At 40.2% G+C, this 19,522-nt stretch overlaps 1 protein-coding gene across 1 annotated transcript in view; it reads left to right on the forward strand.

The window, feature by feature from the left end:
* Positions 1 to 2,148: 2,148 nt before the first annotated feature.
* LOC110288505 (cation channel sperm-associated auxiliary subunit beta-like) overlaps positions 2,149 to 19,522 on the forward strand; it is a 239,931-nt gene continuing 222,557 nt past the window's right edge. Inside the window, exons 1-2 of the mRNA XM_085830619.1 lie at positions 2,149 to 2,256; positions 13,642 to 13,720. Of these exons, the coding sequence (XP_085686745.1) occupies positions 13,642 to 13,720 (79 nt within the window). The 5' untranslated portion in view covers positions 2,149 to 2,256. The remainder of the gene's footprint in view (positions 2,257 to 13,641; positions 13,721 to 19,522) is intronic.

Genomic DNA, 19,522 nt, shown 5'->3' on the forward strand with positions numbered 1-19,522 from the left:
ATTTCAATTTGCTGGAGGGAGGAATGTTTCTTTTCAGGATACGCCTGTTTGTGTGTGGCCTCCTTTTGTGTTTATTGTTTATAATGGTAGTTATGAGGATAATGTTGTTAGTTGTAGTAGTGATATTTGTTATTATAGTATGTGCTGGGATGCATCGATGCATCTGAATATCATTTGGCTGTTGTGACTAGGATGTCTTGCTTTGTACCTTTGCCTGTTCAAGTTACTTTGTTTACAAACTTCCACAGCTGTGAATAATTTATCTGTGGGTGTTGCAGAAACCTTGGATTGCTGACAGCTGTCTCCCGCTTGAAAGAGTGGGCTGGAATTGATGGACTTGCTCTGTGTCTGATATTAATCAACATCCTGGCCTTCTGGTGCACCTGAAGAGTGTCGTCGTCACTCTTTTCTGCTGGCCAGAAACAGAAGCGACAGATATGCACTCACTGATAAGGGGATATTAGCCCAGAAACTTAGAATACCCAAGATACAATTGGCAAAACACAAGAAAATCAAGAAGAACGAAGACCAAAGTGTGGATACTTCATTCCTCATTAGAATAGGGAACAAAACATCCAAGGAAGGCGTTACAGAGACAAAGTTTGGAACTAAGATGAAAGGATGGACCATCCAGAGAGTACCCCACCTGGGGATCCATCCCATAGTCAGTCACCAAACACAGACACTATTGCATATGCCAGCAAGATTTTGCTGACAGGACCTTGATATAGCTGTCTCTTGTGAGGCTTGCCAGTGCCTGGCAAATACAGAAGTGGATGCTCACAGTCATCTATTGGATGGAACACAGGGCCCCCAATGGAGGAGCTAGAGAAAGTACCCAAACAGCTGAAGGGGTCTGCAATCCTATAGGCAGAATTCTTCTTAGAAGGAGGAACAAATTACCCATGGAAGGAGTTACAGAGACAAAGTTCGGAACAGAGACTGAAGGAAGGACCATCCAGTGACTGCCCCACTTGGGGATCCACCCCATAAACAACCACTAAACCCAGACATTATGGCAGATGCCAACAAGAGCTTGCTGACAGGAGCCTGATATAGCTGTCTTTTGAGGGGCTATGCCAGTGCCTGGAAAATACAGAAGTGGATGCTCACAATTATCCATTGGACAGAGCACAGGGTCCCCAATGAAGGAGCTAGAGAAAGTACCCAAGGAGCTAAAGGGGTTTGAAGCCCCATAAAAGGAACATCAATATGAACTAATCAGTGCCCCCAGAGCTCCTTGGAACTAAACCACCAATTAAAGAAAACACATGGTGGAACTTTTGGTTCTAGCTGTATATGTAGCAGAGGATGGCCTAGTAGGTCATCAATGAGAGGAGAGGCCCAAGGTCCTGTGAAGGTTCTATGCCCCAGTACAGGCGAATGCCAGGACCAGGAATGGGAGTGGGTGGGTTGGGGAACAGGGGGAGGGAAAGTGGGTAGGAGATTTTTGGAGGGGAAACTAGGAACTAGGAAAGTAGATAGCAATTTGAAATGTAAATAAAGAAAATATCTAATAAAAATGTTAAAAAAATCAATAAAATGGGATTAACTAGCATCATAGCAACATTACTTGTCAGCTTTGTGCCCATTTATGACTATTTGGTACTGAGGAACTCATTCGGATTTATGCTGGGGACCCTTAGTGAGTCTGCACACCCAACAGAGAGCATCCACGCAACAGTGAATATGGGAGAAAATGGGAAATTCTGTGCACACACAGTTCTTCCCAGGCTTTGCACCCTGTGTGCTTGCTTGTTTTTCTTTCAGTAAGTTCATTTACAAGTCGTTAGTCCTTAGGCCTGTTTTTCTTTCGAGACAGATATGAAGCTCTCTCTCATGATTGCCTTAGCTTTAGTGTTTAGAGACAGAATGGCCCTTTGGCTGTTGTGTTTTTCCTTGAGTACTCAATAAACATCCGAACACTCTACAGTAGATATTATATTAAGACTTATAGGTTTGGTGAAGTACTACTTCTCATAACTTTTCACAGAAAATCTCTGATACTCGTGATAGAGGCAGTCAGTTGGAAATTCCAACTGCCTATCCTTTAAGATTGTTCTTAGCAGGCTTCTGTACTTAGTAGCAGCTGATTGGCTGTTACCAAAGTTAGGTAGACTGCTAGGCAGTTAACTGTGAAAACTCAGCTCTTGATACTTGGGTCTTCAATCTGTAGAGAAGAAACAAGGCTAAGATAGAAACAAACAACAACACAAAGCCAAAAAGAAAGGCAACGAGGAAGACGTTCAATTAAAGGTAATTATAGAGAAAGACATTAAAATAAGCTTCCTGCTCAAATGTTAATTTGATATAATCACTTTTCTGTGCCAATGGAATAGCTGCAAGTGATTCAAATGAAAGTTAGGCTTCTTCTCTAGTTGAATTTAAAATGTTTTTAATCACAGAAGAAAAAATCATCCCAAATATCTTGTTTGTCTTAGACACTTGGGTAAACTGAGTTTTTGATACTGGAAATACAGTTTTTGAAACTAGATCTTCAGCCTACAGATAAGGCTCTACACAGAAGAAACATGGATAAAAGATAAAAAGAAAAGGCAATCAAGTAGCAACTAAAGGTAGTTGTAGTTATAAATAATAAAATAAGCTCCCTGCTATAATATTAATTTAAAGTAATTACTTTTCTATGACAATAGCATAGTTACAAATGAACAGAATGGAGAGAAGTTAGGCTCCTTCTTTCTTTTTTTTTTTATTAGATATTTTTTTCATTTACATTTCAAATGCTATCCTGAAAGTACCCTATACCCCCCTCCCCCATGCCCTGCCCTGATCCCCAACCCACCCACTCCCACTTCCTGGCCCTGGCATTCCTCTGTACTGGGGCATATGATCTTGGCAAGACCAAGGGCCTCTCCTCCCATTGATGGCCGTCTAGGCCATCCTCTGCTACATATGCAACTAGAGACACAGCTCTGGGGGATACTGGTTAGTTCATATTGTTCCTCTTATAGTGTTGCAGACCCTTTTAGCTCTTTGGGTACTTTCTCTAGCTCCTTCATTAGGGGCCCTGTGTTCCATCCAATAGATGACTGTGAGCATCCACTTCTGTATTTGCCAGGCTAGATATATCAGGGTCCTGTCAGTAAAATCTTTTTGGCATATGCAATAGTGTCTGGGTTTGGTGGTTGTATATGGGATGGATCCCCAGGTGGGGCAGTCTCTGGATGGTCCTTTCTTCTGTCTCAGCTCTGAACTTTGTCTCTGTAACTCCTTCCATGGGCTTTTTGTTCCCTATTGTAAGAAGGAACGAAATATCCACACTTTGGTCTTCTTGGGTTTCATGTGTTTTGCAAATTGTATCTTGGGTAATCTAAGTTTTTGGGCTAATATCCACTTATCAGTGAGTGCATATCATGTGTGTTCTTTTGTGATTGGGTCACCTCACTTAGGATGATATCCTCCAGATCCATCCATTTGTCTAAGAATTTCATAAATTCATTGTTTTTAATAGCTGAGTACTCCATTTGTAAATGTGCCACATTTTCTGTGTTAATTCGTCCGTTGAGGGACAACTGGGTTCTTTCCAGCTTTTGACTATTATAAATAAGGCTGCTATGAACATAGTGGAGCATGTGTCCTTATTACAAGTTGGAATATCTTCTGGGTGTATTCCCAGGAGTGGTATTGCTGGATCTTCTGCTATGAACATAGTGGAACATGTGTCCTTATTACAAGTTAGACCATCTTCTGGGTATATTCCCAGGAGAGGTATTGCTGGATCTTCTGGTAGAACTATGTCCAATTTTCTGAGGAACCACTAAACTGATTTCCAGAGTGGTTGAACCAGCTCGCAATCTCACCAGCAATGGAAGAGTGTTCCTCTTTCTTCACATCCTCGCCAGCATCTGTTATCACCTGAGTTTTTGATCTTAGCCATTCTGACTGGTGTGAGGTGGAATCTCAGGGATGTTTTGATTTGCATTTCTCTGATGATTAAGGATGCTGAACATTTTTTTCAGGTGCTTCTAAGTCATTCGGTATTCCTTTGTTGAGAATTCTTTGTTTAGCTCTGTACCCCATTTTTAATAGGGTTATTTGATTTTCTGGAGTCCATCTTCTTGAGTTCTTCATATATATTGGACACTAGTCCCCTGTGTGATTTAGGATTGGTAAAAATCCTTTCCCAACCTGTTGGTGGCTTTTTGTCTTACTTTCTTTTGCCTTACAGAAGCTTTGCAATTTTATGAGGTCCCATTTGTCGATTCTTTATCTTACAGCTCAAGCCATTGCTGTTCTGGTCAGGAATTTTTCCCCTGTGCCCATATCTTCCAGGCTTTCCCCCACTTTCTTCTCTATAAGTTTCATTGTCTCTGGTTTTATGTGGAGTTCCTTGATCCACTTAGACTTGAGCTTTGTATAAGGAGATAAAAGTGGATCAATTTGAATTCTTCCATATGATAACCGCCAGTTGTGCCAGCACCATTTGTTGAAAGTGCTGTCCTTTTTCCACTGGATGGCTTTATCTCCTTTGTCAAAGATCAAGTGACCATAGGTGTGTGGTTCTATGGTCATTTCTGGTTCTTCATTTCTATTCCATTGATCTACCTGTCTGTCACTGTACCAGTACCATGCAGTTTTTTTTTTTTTTTTTTATCACAATTGCTCTGTAGTACAGCTTGAGGTCAGGTTTGGTGATTCCCCCAGAGCTTCTTTTATAGTTGAGGATCTGTTTATTGATGAGAGTGGGGTGTTGAAATCTCCCACTATTATTGTGTGAGGTGCAATGTGTGCTTTGAGCTTTACTATAGTTTCTTTAATGAATGTGGATGCCCTTGCATTTGGAGCATATAAATTCAGAATTGAGAGTTCATCCTGGAAGATTTTATCTTCGATGAGTATGAAGTACCCCTCCTTGTCTTTTTTGATAACTTTGGCTTGGTAGTCGATTTTATTCGATATTAGAATTGCTACTCCAGCTTGTTTCTTCGGACCGTTTGCTTGGAAAATTGTTTTCCAGCCTTTTACTCTGAGTTACTGTCTGTCTTTTTCCCCTGAGCAGCAAAATGTTGGGTCCTGTTTGTGTAGCCAGTCTTTTGGTCTATGTCTTTTTATTTGGGAACTGAGTCTGTTGATATTAAGAGATATTAAGGAAAAGTAATTGTTGCTTCCTGTTATTTTTGTTGTTATAGTTAGGATTCTGTTCTTGAGGCTATTTTCTTTTAGGTCTTTTGAAGGATAACTTTGTTGCTTTTTCTAGGGTGTAATTTCCTTCCTTGTGTTGGTGTTTTCCCTTTATTATCCTTTGAAGGGCTGGATTTGTGGAAAGGTATTGTGTGAATTTGGTTTTATCATGAAATACTTTGGTTTCTCCATCTATGGTAATTGAGAGTTTTGCTGGGTATAGTAGCCTGGACTGACATCTGTGCTCTCTTACGGTCTGTATAACATCTGTCCAGTATCTTCTGGCTTTCATAGTTTCTGGTGAGAAGTCTGTTGTAATTCTTATAGGTCTGACTTTATATATTACTTGACCTTTTTCCCTTACTGCTTTCAATATTCTATCTTTATTTAGTGCATTTGTTGTTCTGTTATTATGTGTCAGGAGGAATTTCTTTTCTGGTCCAGTCTATTTGGAATTTTGTAGGCTTCTTGTATGTTTATGAGCATGTCTTTCTTTAGGTTAGGGGAGTTTTCTTCTATAATTTTGTTGATGATATTCACTGGCCCTTTAAGTTGAAAATCTTCATTTTCATCTATACTTGTTATCCTTAGGTTTGGTCTTCTCATTGTGTCCTAGATATCCTAGATGTTTTGGGTTAGGATCTTTTTGCCTTTTGCAATTTCTTTGATTGTTGTGCCCATGTTCTCTTTGGAATCTTCTGAACATGAGAACAACACATGGATGCAACATAGCTTCTTGAATGGTTTTGTTCAATTCAGTTACCTGTTTGGTTGTGTTTTCCTGTAATTCTTTAGGGAATTTTGTGCTTCCTCTTTAAGGACTTCTACCTGTTTAGCAGTGTTCTCCTGTATTTTTTTTAAAGGAGTTTTTAATGTCCTTCTTTAAATCCTCTACCAGCATCATGAAATATGATTTTAAATTTGAATTTTGCTTTTCGGGTATGTTGGGGTATCCAGGACTCACTGTGGTGTGAGTGCTAGGTTCTGATGATGGTGAGTGGTCTTGATTTCTGTTAGTAAGATTTTTCCGTTTGCCTTTTGCCATCTGGTAATCTCTGGTGTTAGTTGTTATAGCTGTCTCTGACTGGACCTTGTTCCTCCTGTGATTCTGTTAGGCTCTGTCAGCACTCCTGGGAGTCCAACTCTCTACTGAGTCTCAGTGGGTCAGAGCACTCTCTGAAGGCAAGCTCTCCTCTTGCAGGGAAGGTGCACAGAGGTCTGGTGCTCAGCTCTGCCTCCTGTCTGAGGATAAAGGCCTGAAGGGACCCTGTCCAAGAAGCTACATTGCTTCTGCAGCCAGCACACTCTCCTGTGCATACTGGTCTCTGATTGACCTGGGATACAAGGTCAGGCTCTTTCTTTCATACAGTGCTCAGTGTTTGGTACCAGAAAAGAGGGAAATTCTAAACCTGTGACTTGTCATAGACAGTTATATAAAAGCCTCAATAATTAAAGGCATGGGTAACTAGAGTTGTTCAGCTGTTGTCAGTTTGACTGTTAAACAAGCTGAAAAAAGTGGTGGAAGACATTGTCATGTACCTTATGCAGCTTTCAGGTTTGAATCTGACTAGTGAAAGGATGGCGATAAGAAGTAACATCTGGATGTAAGACTTTGAGACTTATATTACTGAACAAAGAAGTTGTAGAACTAATAATGTACTTTTTGTAACGAAGCTGTCAGATACAGCAATTACAGATAGTGTGAGAGGATGTGATATCAATCTTACTGAATAAAAGTAACCTTTTATTATTAGAAAAGCAACTTACTGAAAAATACTATAATTGTTTAAGGTAAACTCAAGCTAAAATTTAGACAGTTTGTCTAGATATGAAATGACTGTTGAAAAGAGGGAATTTCAAGTTAGGATGTATTGCTATATTGAAGGATAAAGGAGAGAAAGCTAAGTGTCACCCAGTTTATTGATAGGTCAACTATAGTCATATTTCTGATATCCTTGAATTTTTTACTTTTTGGCCTCTTCCAGTGTTATTTCCGTGGAGTGCAAAGATCATGGTTTCAAGCTCATCTTTCCCTAGGCAGTAATGAACTGGAAATGTGTTTTTGTTAGTTACTTTTCTATTACTGTGATAAAATGGCTGCCTGTTTTCATTCCTTCTGCTTGCCCTCGGCTTCAGTCCTTTTCCCCCACCCAATACTGCATCATGTTCCCCTCTTCCCACCCCTACCCCCATTCCCTTTTCTGCCCAGGTCTCTCCTTCCCTCCCACATTGTGGTTGCTTTCTTCTCCCTCCCAAGTGGGACTGAGGTATCCTTACTTGGGCCCATCAGCTTGTTGACCTTTTTGAGTTCTGTGGACTGTAACTTGGGTATTCTGTACTTTTTTGGGGCTAATATTCACTTATTATGAGAAACTATCATGCATGTCCTTTTGGTCTGAGTTATGTTGCTCAGGATGGTATTTTCTAGTTCCATCCATTTGCCTGCAAATCTCAGGATGTCCTCATTCTTAATTGCTGAGTAGTATTCCATTGTGTAAATGAACCACACTTTCTATGATTTTTTTTTGGGTGTTTTGAGAGAGGGGTTCTCTGTGTAGCCCTGGCTTTTCTGGAACTCACTCTGTAAAACAGGCTGGCCTTGAACTCATAAATCTGCCTGCCTCTGCCTCCCAAGTGCTGGGATTAAAGGAGTGCACCACCACTGCCTGGCTTGAACCACAGTTTCTGTATCCATTTTTCTGTTGTAGGACATCTGGGTTGTTTCCAGCTTCTGGCTATCACAAGTAAGGCTGTTGTGAACATAGTAGAACACATGCCCCTGTGGCATGGTAGAGCATCTTCTGGGTATATTCCCAAAAGTGGTCTTTGGGTAGATTTATTTCCAGTTTTCTGAGTAACCTCCAGATTGATTTCCAGAGTGGTTGTACCAGTTTGCAATCCCACCAGCAATGGAGGAGTGTTCCTCTTTCTCCACATCCTTGACAACATGTGTTGTCACCTGAGGTTTTGATCTTAGTCATTCTGATTGGTGTAAGGTAGAATCTCAGGGTTGTTTTGATTTGCATTTCCTGACTACTAAGGACTTTGAACACTTCTTTACATTTTTCTCAGCCATTCAAGATTCCTCTGTGTGAATTCTTGGTTTAGTTTTATATCCCATTTTTTTTTTTGATTGGGTTATTTGGGTTTTTGGTGATTAACTTCTTGAGTTCTTTATATATTTTGGATATTAGCCCTCTATCAGATGTGGTGTTAGCAAAGATTTTTTTCCCAATCTGTAGGTTGCTGATTTTGTCTTATTGACTATGTCCTTTGCCTTACAAAAGCATTTCAGTTTCATGAGGTCCCATTTATCAATTGTTGATCTTTTTATACAATATATTCTGATCACAGCTTTCTACCACCAACTCCTTCTAAATCCTCATATTCCTATCCAACTTCATACCCTTTTAGCTGTTCTCATTTTAGAAAACAAACAGATAAGTAGAAGAAAAGAAGAAAGAGAAAGAATACAAGAAACACAGAGAGAGACACACACATACACAAATCCATAAATACCGACTTGGGAAACCATAGCACCCAAGCCAAAGACCAGTATGACAAAAACAAAACAAAACAAAACAAAACAAAACAAAACAAAACAAAAACAAAGCAATATGGGATATAAAATCACCATTGAGTTTATTTTAAGTACTGCTAGACATGAAACCTACCCTAAAGTGTGGTTTGTATACCCAGTGAGACTCCACTGAAGGAAACTAATTTTTCCTTTTCAAGATGTTGTCATTGGGAGATAGCTTGTTGGTTATGGATGGAAGCACCTGCCCATTCCTCTCCTCAATGCTGGCATCCCAGCTGGTTTTAACCTGCCCATGCCCTGGGCATGCTGCCACTGTGTCTGTGCATTCGTGTATAGATCAGACCTGGTGTGTCTGACAGACACTGTTTCCTTGGAGTCACCCATTACCTCTGGTTCTTAAAATCTTTTCACTTACTCTTTTACATAGCTCCCTGAGTCTTGAGGGAGGTGATTTGATGAAAACATCTCCTTTAGGACTGAATATTATATAATCTCTCATACTTAGCACATTGTCCAATTGTGGGTTTCTGTGTTAGTTACTACCTATTGCAATAGGAAGTTTCTCTTGTGATGGCATCTATAGGTATATCAGAAATTTGATAGGAGTCAATGTTATTTGGTTTTCCCCTAGTCATGTTACCTATTCTGCTTCAGGTTCTTGGCAACCTGAGCAGTGTTAGGGTTCTAGCTCATGGAGTAGGTTTTAACCCCATGTCCTAGTTAGGGTTTTACTGCTGTGAACAGACACCATGACCAAGGCAAGTCTTATAAAAACAACATTTAATTGGGGCTGGCTTACAGGTTCAGAGGTTCAGTCCATTATCATCAAGGCATCAAGGTGGGAGCATGGCAGTATCCAGGCAGGCATGGCACAGGAGGAGCTGAGAGTTCTGTCTTCATCCAAAGGCTACTAGTGGAAGACTGACTTCCAGGCAACTAGGGTGAGGATCTTATACCCACACCCACAGTGACACACCCATTCCAACTAGGTCACACCTATTCCAACAAGGCCACACCTTCAGATGGTGCCACTCCCTGGTCCAAGGATATACAAACCATCACATTCCACTCCCTGGTCCCCATAGACTTGTTCAAAAACATGAGTCTATGGGGGCCATACTTAAACATAGCATAATGCAAAATGCATTTAGTGCAACTTTCAAAGTCCTCATAGTCTATAGCAGTTGCAACAATGTTAAAAGTCGAAAGTTCAAGGTCTCTTCTGAGATTCATTCAACTTAATTAACTGTAATCCCCAAAGCAAGGCAGGAAACCAGCTGGGTAAACTCCAAACTCTGCATCTCCATGGCTGATGTCAAAGTGGTCTTCAGATCTCCACTACTTTTTCATCTTTTTTGACTGCAACAAACTGCTTCCTCCTGGGCTGGTTCCACTCCCTGTTAGCAGCTTTCCTCAGCATGTATCCCATGGCTCTGGCATCTTTAACATCTTTGAGTCTCCAAGGCAATTTCAATGTTACAGCTTCTTCTTTCAGTGTCTGGGATTCCACTTGATCTTTTGGACTCCTCCTAAGGACTGGCATCACTTCTCCATCTCTGTCCTCTGTAGCACTCTATGCTCAGGTTGATCCACTCCATTACGGCTGCTGTTCTTGGTGATCATCCCATGGTACAGACATCTTCAATACACTGGGGTGTTCCACTCCAACTAGGCTTCACCAATAGCCTCTCATAGGCTCTCTTCAGGGTGCCAAGCCTCAAATCCTTTGCATGACCCCTTCAATCCTGAGCCATCAACTACAGCTGAGGCTTCACCTTCTCCAATGGGCTTCCCTTGCTTCTCACAGTGCTAAGCCTCAGCTTCTCTCCATGATCCCTGCATTCCTTCACAAGCAGTACCACCTGAGTGACTCTTACACATTACCAAGTCCAGCCGCAGCATGAGGTACAACCTTGGGTATCTCTGGAACACAGCTTCTTTGTGATCCCAGAAAACAATTTCCAGAAGATTTCACCTCAACGATGCTGGTCTCTTCTTAATCACCGCTAATTCCTTAGCTCCAGCTAACCAGCATCAATTTTCCCAATAGATCCTTCCATTCTTAACTCTAGAGCCAGAGGCACGTGGCTGAAGCTGCCGAGTTCTGCTGCTTACAGGAACTAGAACATGATCCCCTTGTATTATTACATTATCACTAGCTTTATGTTTTCTAAATCCTTCACTGCCTAAGCTTGGCTATCCTGGTTCTTGCTCTGTAGATTGACCTTGAATGTAGAGATCAGCATGCTTGTCTCATGGGATTAAAGGTGTGTACCACCATGCCTGGATCTAATTTAGCTGGGTAGGATCTTGCCCCAAGGTCCCACTCTCTTAATCTTTATCTCCTAGAACACAAGATTTTGCTCTATTTCACTTCCTGGTACTCCTTTAATACTCAAACCGTATATTTTATATTTTTCCTTTCTAAGCTTGCTATGCTTGTTCAAACTTTTCTTCATAAGACTTAACCAGAGAACAAAGTCTCTGCCGGGCTTTTTTGAAACTTCTTTTGTCAATGCAATTAATCCAAGTCTCTTTACCTTAGCCTCAGGCAAACTTTTCAGACAAGGGCAAAAAGTAGCCACATTCTTCACCAAAATACCAGAAAACCAGTCTTTATGCCACATTCTGAAATTCTTCTCCTTTGAAATCTCTTGGGCCAGGTCAACACAGTTCAAATCAATCCCAGCAACAAAGTCTTCCATATTCCTACTAGGATGACCCATTAAGCCCCATTTAAAGCATTCCACTGCTTTCCAAATCCAGAGTCCCAAAATCCACATTCTTTCAAATAAAAGCATGGTCAGGCCTATCACAGCAATACCCCACTCCTGGTACCAACTTGTCCTAGTTAGGGTTTTACTGCTGTGAACAGACACCATGACCAAGGCAAGTCTTATAAAAACAACATTTAATTGGGGCTGGCTTACAGGTTCAGAGGTTCAGTCCATTATCATCAAGGCATCAAGGTGGGAGCATGGCAGTATCCAGGCAGGCATGGCACAGGAGGAGCTGAGAGTTCTGTCTTCATCCAAAGGCTACTAGTGGAAGACTGACTTCCAGGCAACTAGGGTGAGGATCTTATACCCACACCCACAGTGACACACCCATTCCAACTAGGTCACACCTATTCCAACAAGGCCACACCTTCAGATGGTGCCACTCCCTGGTCCAAGGATATACAAACCATCACACCCCAATGTCTTTCTAATTGTATTTAACCAGAGGGTTGTTTATAGAGGGTTGGTGGTTGCCTTTATCCTCCAATAGCTTGCAAAAGTACCTTTCAGTACTATGAACTCTAGTTGGTAGAGATGAAGGCTCTACTTAGGCATCAACTCGACTTTTTCTTGTTCAGTGAGATATATATGTAAGTGCTGTTCTCAACAGTAAGACTTTACTATTAGTTTGTGGAGAACAAATAATACATGTACTTTTAAAAGTTTTCAAAAGTTTTATGGTACATGCCTTTGAAATCCTGGAACTTGGAGGCAGAGGTAGGCACATCTCAGAGATAAGACTGGTGTCTGTAGTGTGTTGCAGCCTAGAACATTGAGACCCTTTCTCTAAAAATAACTGAGTAAATAAAATAGACCTCCTTGGTAATATGAAAATGATAAATTCAAAATTTCAATGGATATTTGAGCACTTGGTCACTAAATATTCTTAAATAAGCAAATCAAATTTTGAAGGAGGGAAACCCCTAATTAGTTGAGCTGTTATCCAGAGCTCGGCAGACTGAGATTTCCGTCTACTAAGGTTGACAAGTCAGTCTAGTGTCTGCTTTCTTGGATGCTGGCAAAAGACACTAGATTCCTAAGTTAGAGACAAAAGGCATCATTACTCATGAGAAAAGCATAGGCAGAGGATCAGTGGGAAGCTCTTTTCAATTCCTTCACTTCCAAAGTCCAACAGCATTTTCTATGGTTCTATGACAAAGCACCACACACTGAGCAGATTAAGCCAAAGAATTTTTTCCACAAGTCTGGAGGCCAGAAGCCTGAGGCCAAAAGGCTTCCATGGTTGATTTCTTCTAGGGGCCATGAGAGAAAATCAGTTCTGGTCTCCCATGAATTTGTAGATCTGTTATGGTCTCCCATGAATTTGACTGTCTTTGCTTCAGCTTTCTTTTGTGTAACTCTGTGCCCAAGTTACTCAGCTTTTAAGGACACTCGACATTTTCAATTAGAGCATTGCCAATGACCTTATTCTCCAACTAGGATCACATCATAGGGATTAGGACTTGAATATGTGAATTTTGTTATAAATGATACTTTCACAGGTAATGAGATGCATCACAGGGGAAGAACACTAATATTAGGAGAGTCACCAACAAAACCGGCCTGCTTTTGCAACTCCCTTACTTCTATTTGCTTAAAACAGGAACCTGTGAAAAACCATGGATAAAGAGCAGCAGAGACTTGCATTCTTGCTGTAGACACAACAGGCAAGAATGCTTGGAACTATGTAGACTATCTCTCTCAAAATATTGTTAAACTAGTAAAAGGCAAATATATATTCAGCTCTATCATCCCCAGAGTGTTTATTGATACAAGTTCTGGATCACATAGTTGATCCAAGATCATAAATCTCACTTCTCACACAGCTCTCTATACTGAGGAAAATCATGATCCCTTACCCTCTGTGTCTCAAAAAGACTATAGTTTTATGTGTTTTAAATCCAGAATAGGAAATTTAGATCTTGGTAAAATGCTGTGTGTCTGCCTCAGGGTTGTGTTTGTTGGCCAATTTTGATTTGGGTGCTGGGCTCAAACCCAGGTCTGTATACTTACACACTCAAACTCCAGCCCTATCATCTGGTTTTGTCACAAATAGAAAATAATTTTTCACTTGAAATGATGTTTTCTTATCTCTGTGTTAGTTTCTTCTATTTTTAAAACCTCAAAATAGTATTTTCAGAATAACTGAATGAAAATTATTTATATTTATTTCAACAGATGGAGTCACCACTTACATATGTTATGCTGGTGCTTTTGAATGTATTTGTATTTTCATCAGGAGTAACACATAATAAGGGTAAGTTTCAGACTATAATTCGTTATTTCCCTCTTAGGTATTCATATTGATATTCCTTCCCCATTTAGTTATAATATTTTTCATTTAGTATTCATTCTGGAAAGTTTTCTCGTCATTCTCATGCATTACCTTTTTACTGTGGTGCAGGTGTGTACTAAAATTATTGTGAACCCATTTTTACTAAGTTGTGTCTGCAGACCTTTGTTATAGCACTTCTCACCTCCAAGTCATGGAATGATTTACGTTAAAAGAAGAACTAATTTATTGTTTTAATAGATATAAAATTCTTTTTTGTGAATGAATGAGTTATTGGGCTAGACACTTAAAAGTAGAATTTCATGAAAGAAATATGGAAATGGAATTAGGCTGCAAAACTTTTTCTTTTTCTTTCTTTGTTTTTTGTTTTACACTCCAGATTTTATTCCCCTCACAGTATCCCCTCTGACTGATCCACATCCCATACCTCCTGTCTCCACGAGGATGTCACCACAGCTCCTCCCAACAGACCTCTAAACTCCCTGGGGCCTCCAGGCTTTTGAGGGTTAGGTGCATCTTCTCTGACTGAACCCAGACCTGACTGTCCTCTGCTGTATATGTGTTGGGAGCCTCATATAAGCTTCTGTATGTTGCCTGGATGGTGATCCAGTGTCAGAGATCTCAGGGGTCCAGGTTAATTGAGGCTTATGGTCCTCTAACAGGGTCACCCTTCTCCTCAGCTTCTTTCAGCTTTCCTTAACTCACCACAGGACCAACAGCTTCTGTCTATTGGTTGGGTGAAAATATCTGCATCTGACTCTTTCAGCTGCTTGTTGGTTCTTTCAAAGGGCAGTCATGATAGGTTCCTTTTTGTGAGCACTCCATAGCCTCAGAAACAGTGTCAGGCCTTGGTATCTCCACTTGAGCTGAATCCTACTTTAGGCCTGTTGTTGGACCTTCTTTTCCTCAGGCTCTTCTCCATTTCCATCCCTGAAGTTCTTTCAGACAGGAACAATTATAGGTCAGAGTTTTTTGACTGTGGGATAGAAACCCCATCCCTCACTTAATGCCCTGTGTTTCTACTGGGGGTGGGTTCTATAAGTTCCCTCTCCCCACTGTAAGGCATTTCATCTAGAGTCCCTCCCTTTGCATCCTGAGAGTCTCTAACCTCTCAGGTCTCTGGTGCATTCTGGAGGGTCCTTCCAACCTCCTATCTCCCAAAGTTGCCTGTTTCCATTCTTTCTGTTGGCCCTCAGGGCTTCAGTCCTTTTTCCATACCCAATACCAGATCATGTTCTCCTTTCCCTCCCACCTGTGTACCCTTTCCCTTCCTCCCTTCCTCCCTTCCTCCCTTCCTCCCTTCCTCCCCGTCCTCCCTTCCTCCCCGTCCTCCCATCCTCCCTCCCTCCCTCCCTCCCTCCCTCCCTCCCTCCCTCCTACATTGTGGTAGCTTTCTCCTCCCTTCCAAGTGGGACTGAGGCATCCTCACTTGGGCCCTTAAGCTTGTTGACATTTTTGAGATCTTTGGAGTGTATCTTGGGCATTCTGTAGTTTTCCTTCCTTCCTTCCTTCCTTCCTTCCTTCCTTCCTTCCTTCCTTCCTTCCTTCCTTCCTTCCTTTTTTTCTTTCTTTCTTTCTTTCTTTCTTTCTTTCTTTCTTTCTTTCTTTCTTTCTTTCTTTCTTTCTTTCTTTCTTTCTGGCTAATATCCACTTATTAGAGAGTACTTACCATGCATGTCCTTTTGGGTCTGAATTACCTCACTCAGAATGATATTTACTAGATCTATCCATTTGCCTGCAAAAATCAGGATGTCCTCATTCTTTATAGCTGACTAGTAGTCCATTGTGTAAATGAACCACATTTTCTGTATCCATTCTTTTGTTGTAGGACATCTGGGTTGTTTCCAGCTTCTGGCTATCACAAGTAAGGCTGCTATGAACATAGTGGAACACATGCCTCTGTGGCATGGTAGGGCATCTTTTGGTATATTCCTAAGAGTGGTATATCTGGGTCTTCAGGTAGATCTCTTTTCAATTTTCTGAGGAACCTCCAGATTGATTTCCAGGTGGTTGTACCAGCTTGCCGTCCCACCAGCAATGAAGGAGTGTTCCTCTTTCTCCACATCCTTGCCAACATGTGTTGTCACTTGAGGTTTTGATCTTAGTCATGCTGATTGGTGTAAGGTGGAATTTCAGGGTTGTTTTGATTTGCATTTCTCTGATCACTAAGGACTTTGAACACTTCTTTAGGTGTTTCTTAGCCATCCAAGATTCCTCTGTTGTGAATTCTTTGTTTAGTTCTATACCCCCCTTTTTTATTGAGTTATTTGGTTGTTTTGGTGGTTAGTTTCTTGAGTTCTTTATATATTTTGGATATTAGCCCTCTATCGGATGTGGGGTTAGCAAAGATTTTTTCCCCAATCTGTAGGTTGCAGATTTGTCTTATTGATTATGTCATTTGCCTCACAGAAGCTTTCTAGTTTCATGAGATCCACTTATCAATTTTTGATCTTACAGCATAAGCCATTGCAGTTTTGTTTATAAAATTTCCCCCTGTGCCAGTGAGTTCAAGGCTCTTACCCACTTTCTCTTCTATTAGATTGAGTGTATCTGGTTTTGTGTTGAAGTCCTTGATCCACTTAGACTTGAGCTTTGTGCAAGGTGGCAAAATTTCATTTTTCAATAGCCAGCAAGCTAGTTAGTCCAGCACCATTTATCAAAGATGCTTTAATTTTTCCATTGTATATTTTTGGCTTCTTTTTCAAAGATCAAGTGTGTGTAAATGTGTGGTTTTATTTTTGGGTCTTCAATTCTATTCCATTGATGAACCTGTCTGTCTCTGTACCAATACCATGCATTTTTTAAAATCTCAATTTCTCTGTAGTAGGACTTGAGGTCAGGGATGGTGATTCCTCCAGTTATTCTTTTATTGTTAGGAATTCTTTTCAGTATTCTGGGTCTTTTGCCTTTCCAGATGAATTTAAGAATTGTTTTTCTCCATGTCTTTGAAGAATTGTGTTGGGATTTTAATGAGGATTGCCTTGAATCTGTAGATTGCCTTTGGTAGGATGACCATTTTTACTATGTTAATTCTGCCAATCCATGAGCATGAGAGATCTCTCCATTTTCTTAAATCTTTGATTTCTTTCTTGAGAAACTTGAAGTTATTGCCATACAGGTCTCTCACTTGTTTGGTTAGAGTTACTCTGAGATATTTTATATTATTTGTGGCTATTGTGAAGGGAGTTTTTTCTCCCTAATTTTTCAGCCTATTTATCATTTGTATAATGGAAGGCTAATGATTTATTTGAGTTAATTTTATATCTGGCCACATTGCTGAAGTTGTTTATCAGCTGGAGAAGTTCTCTGGTAGAATTTTGGGGGCTGTTTATTATACTATCATATCAGCTGCAAAGAGTGATACCTTTATTTCTTCTTCACCAATTTGTATCTCCTTGATCTCTTTTTGTTGTCTTACTGATCTAGCTAGTACTTTGAGTTATGATATCGAATAGATATGGGGCGAGTGGGCATCCTTATCTTGTCCCAATTTTTAGTAGGATTGCTTCAAGTATCTCTCCATTTAGTTTGATATTGTCTGTTGTTTGCTGGTTTGTTGTTGTTGTTGTTGTTGTTTTTTTTTTTTTTTTGCTTTTACTATGTTTAGGTATGGACATTGATATCCTGATCTCTCCAAAACTTTTACATGAAGGGGTGTTGTAGTTTGTCAAATGTTTTTTCTGCATCCAAGGAGATGATCATGTGATTCATGTGATTTTTTCTTTGAGTTTGTTTATATAGTGGATTATGTTAATAGATTTTCATATATTGAACCAACGTGCATCCCTAGGATGAAGCCTACTTGATCGTGGTGAATGAGGGTTTTGATGTGATCTCTGGATTAGGTTTGCAAGAATTTTATTGAGTATTTTTGCATCGATATTCATAAACAAGATTGGTCTGAAGTTCTCTTTTTTGGTTGTGTCCTTGTGTGGTTTAGGTATCAGAGTAATTGTGGCTGCATAGAATGAGTTAGGTAGTGTTCCTTCTGTTTCCATTTTATGGAATAATTTGAGGAATATTGGTATCAGGTCTTCTTTGAAGGTCTTGTAGAATTCTGCACTAAAACCATCTGACCCTGGGCTCTTTTTGTTGGGATGTTTTTAATGACTTCTTCTGTTTCTTTATGGCATATGGGCCTGTTTAGATAGTTTGTCTGCTCTTGATTTAACTTTGTTATGTGATGTCAAGAAAACCATCCGTTTCATCTAGATTTTCCAGTTTTGCTGAGTATAGGCTTTAGTGGTAGGATGTGATGATGTCTTGAGTTTCCTCCATTTCTGTTGTTATGTCTCTCTTTTCATTTCTGATTTTGTTAACTTGGATACTGCCTCTGGACTCTTTAGTTTGGCTAGGTGTTTATCTATCATGTAGATTCTCTAAAAGAACCAGCTTTTGGTTTTGTTGATTATTTGTATTGTTCTCTTTGTTTTTATTTGGTTGATTTCAGTCCTGAGTTTGACTATTTCCTGCTGTCTACTCCTCTTGGGTGAGTTTGCTGCTGCTGCTGCTGCTTCTTCTTCTTCTTCTTCTTCTTCTTCTTCTTCTTCTTCTTCTTCTTCTTCTTCTTCTTCTTCTTCTTCTTCTTCTTCCTTCTTCTTCTTCTTCTTCCTTCTCCTTCTCCTTCTCCTTCTCCTTCTCCTCCTCCTCCTCCTCCTCCTTCTTCTTCTTCTTCCTTCTTCTTCTTCTTCTTCCTTCTCCTTCTCCTCCTCCTCCTCCTCCTCCTCCTCCTCCTCCTCCTCCTCCTCCTCCTCCTCCTCCTCCTCCTCCTTCTTCTTCTTCTTCTTCTTCTTCTTCTTCTTCTTCTTCTTCTTCTTCTTCTTCTTCTTCTTCTTCTTCTTTTTCTAGAGCTCTCAGGTGTGCTCTAAGTTACTAGTGTAAGGACTCTCTAGTTTCTTTTCCAGGGCACTTAGTGCTATGAATTTTCCTCTTAGAACTGCTTTCATTGTGTCCCATAAGTTTGGGTATGATGTGTCAACATTTTCATTAAATTCCAGGAAGTTTTTAATTTCTTTTTTTATTTCGTTCTTGACCATGATATCATTAAGTAGAGATTTATTCAATTTTCACGTGTATGTGGGCTTTCTGTTGTTTTTTGCTGTTATTAAAGACTGGCCATAGGCCATGGTGATCTGATAGAATGCATGGGATTATTTCAATCTCCTTGTATAGGTTTTGGGTTGTTTTGTGACCAATTATATGGTTGATTTTGGAGAAGGCACCATGAGGTGCTGAGAAGAATGTGTATTATTTTGTTTTAGTGTCAAATGTTCTGTACATACCTGTTAAATCCATTTGGTTTATAACCTCTTTTAGTTAGTTTCATTGTGTCTCTGTTTAGTTTCTGTTTCAAGGACCTGTCCACTGGTGAGAATGGGGTGTTGAAATCTCCCACTATTATTGTGTGAAGTACAATGTGTGCTTTGAGGTTTAGTAAATTTTCTTTTATGAATATTTGTGCCCTTGTATTTGGTGCATAGATGTTCAGAACTGAGACTTTCGGTGGATTTCCCTTTGATGAATATGAAGTGTCCTTCTTCGTCATGCTTGATAACTTCTGGTTGAAAGTCTATTTTATAAGACCTAGGGACCTCTCTTCCCAATGATGGCTGACTAGGCCATCTTCTGCTACATATGCAGCTAGAGACACGAGCTCCAGCGGGGTACTGGTTAGTTCATATTGTTGTTTCACCTATAGGGTTCCAGACCCCTTCAGCTCCTTGGGTACTTTCTCTTGCTTCTCCATTGGGGGCCCTGTGTTCCATC

The sequence above is a fragment of the Mus caroli genome, unplaced genomic scaffold, assembly GCF_978045245.1.
Source record: "Mus caroli unplaced genomic scaffold, Mus_caroli_1 scaffold_14, whole genome shotgun sequence".
In the NCBI taxonomy this organism is placed as follows: domain Eukaryota; kingdom Metazoa; phylum Chordata; class Mammalia; order Rodentia; family Muridae; genus Mus; species Mus caroli.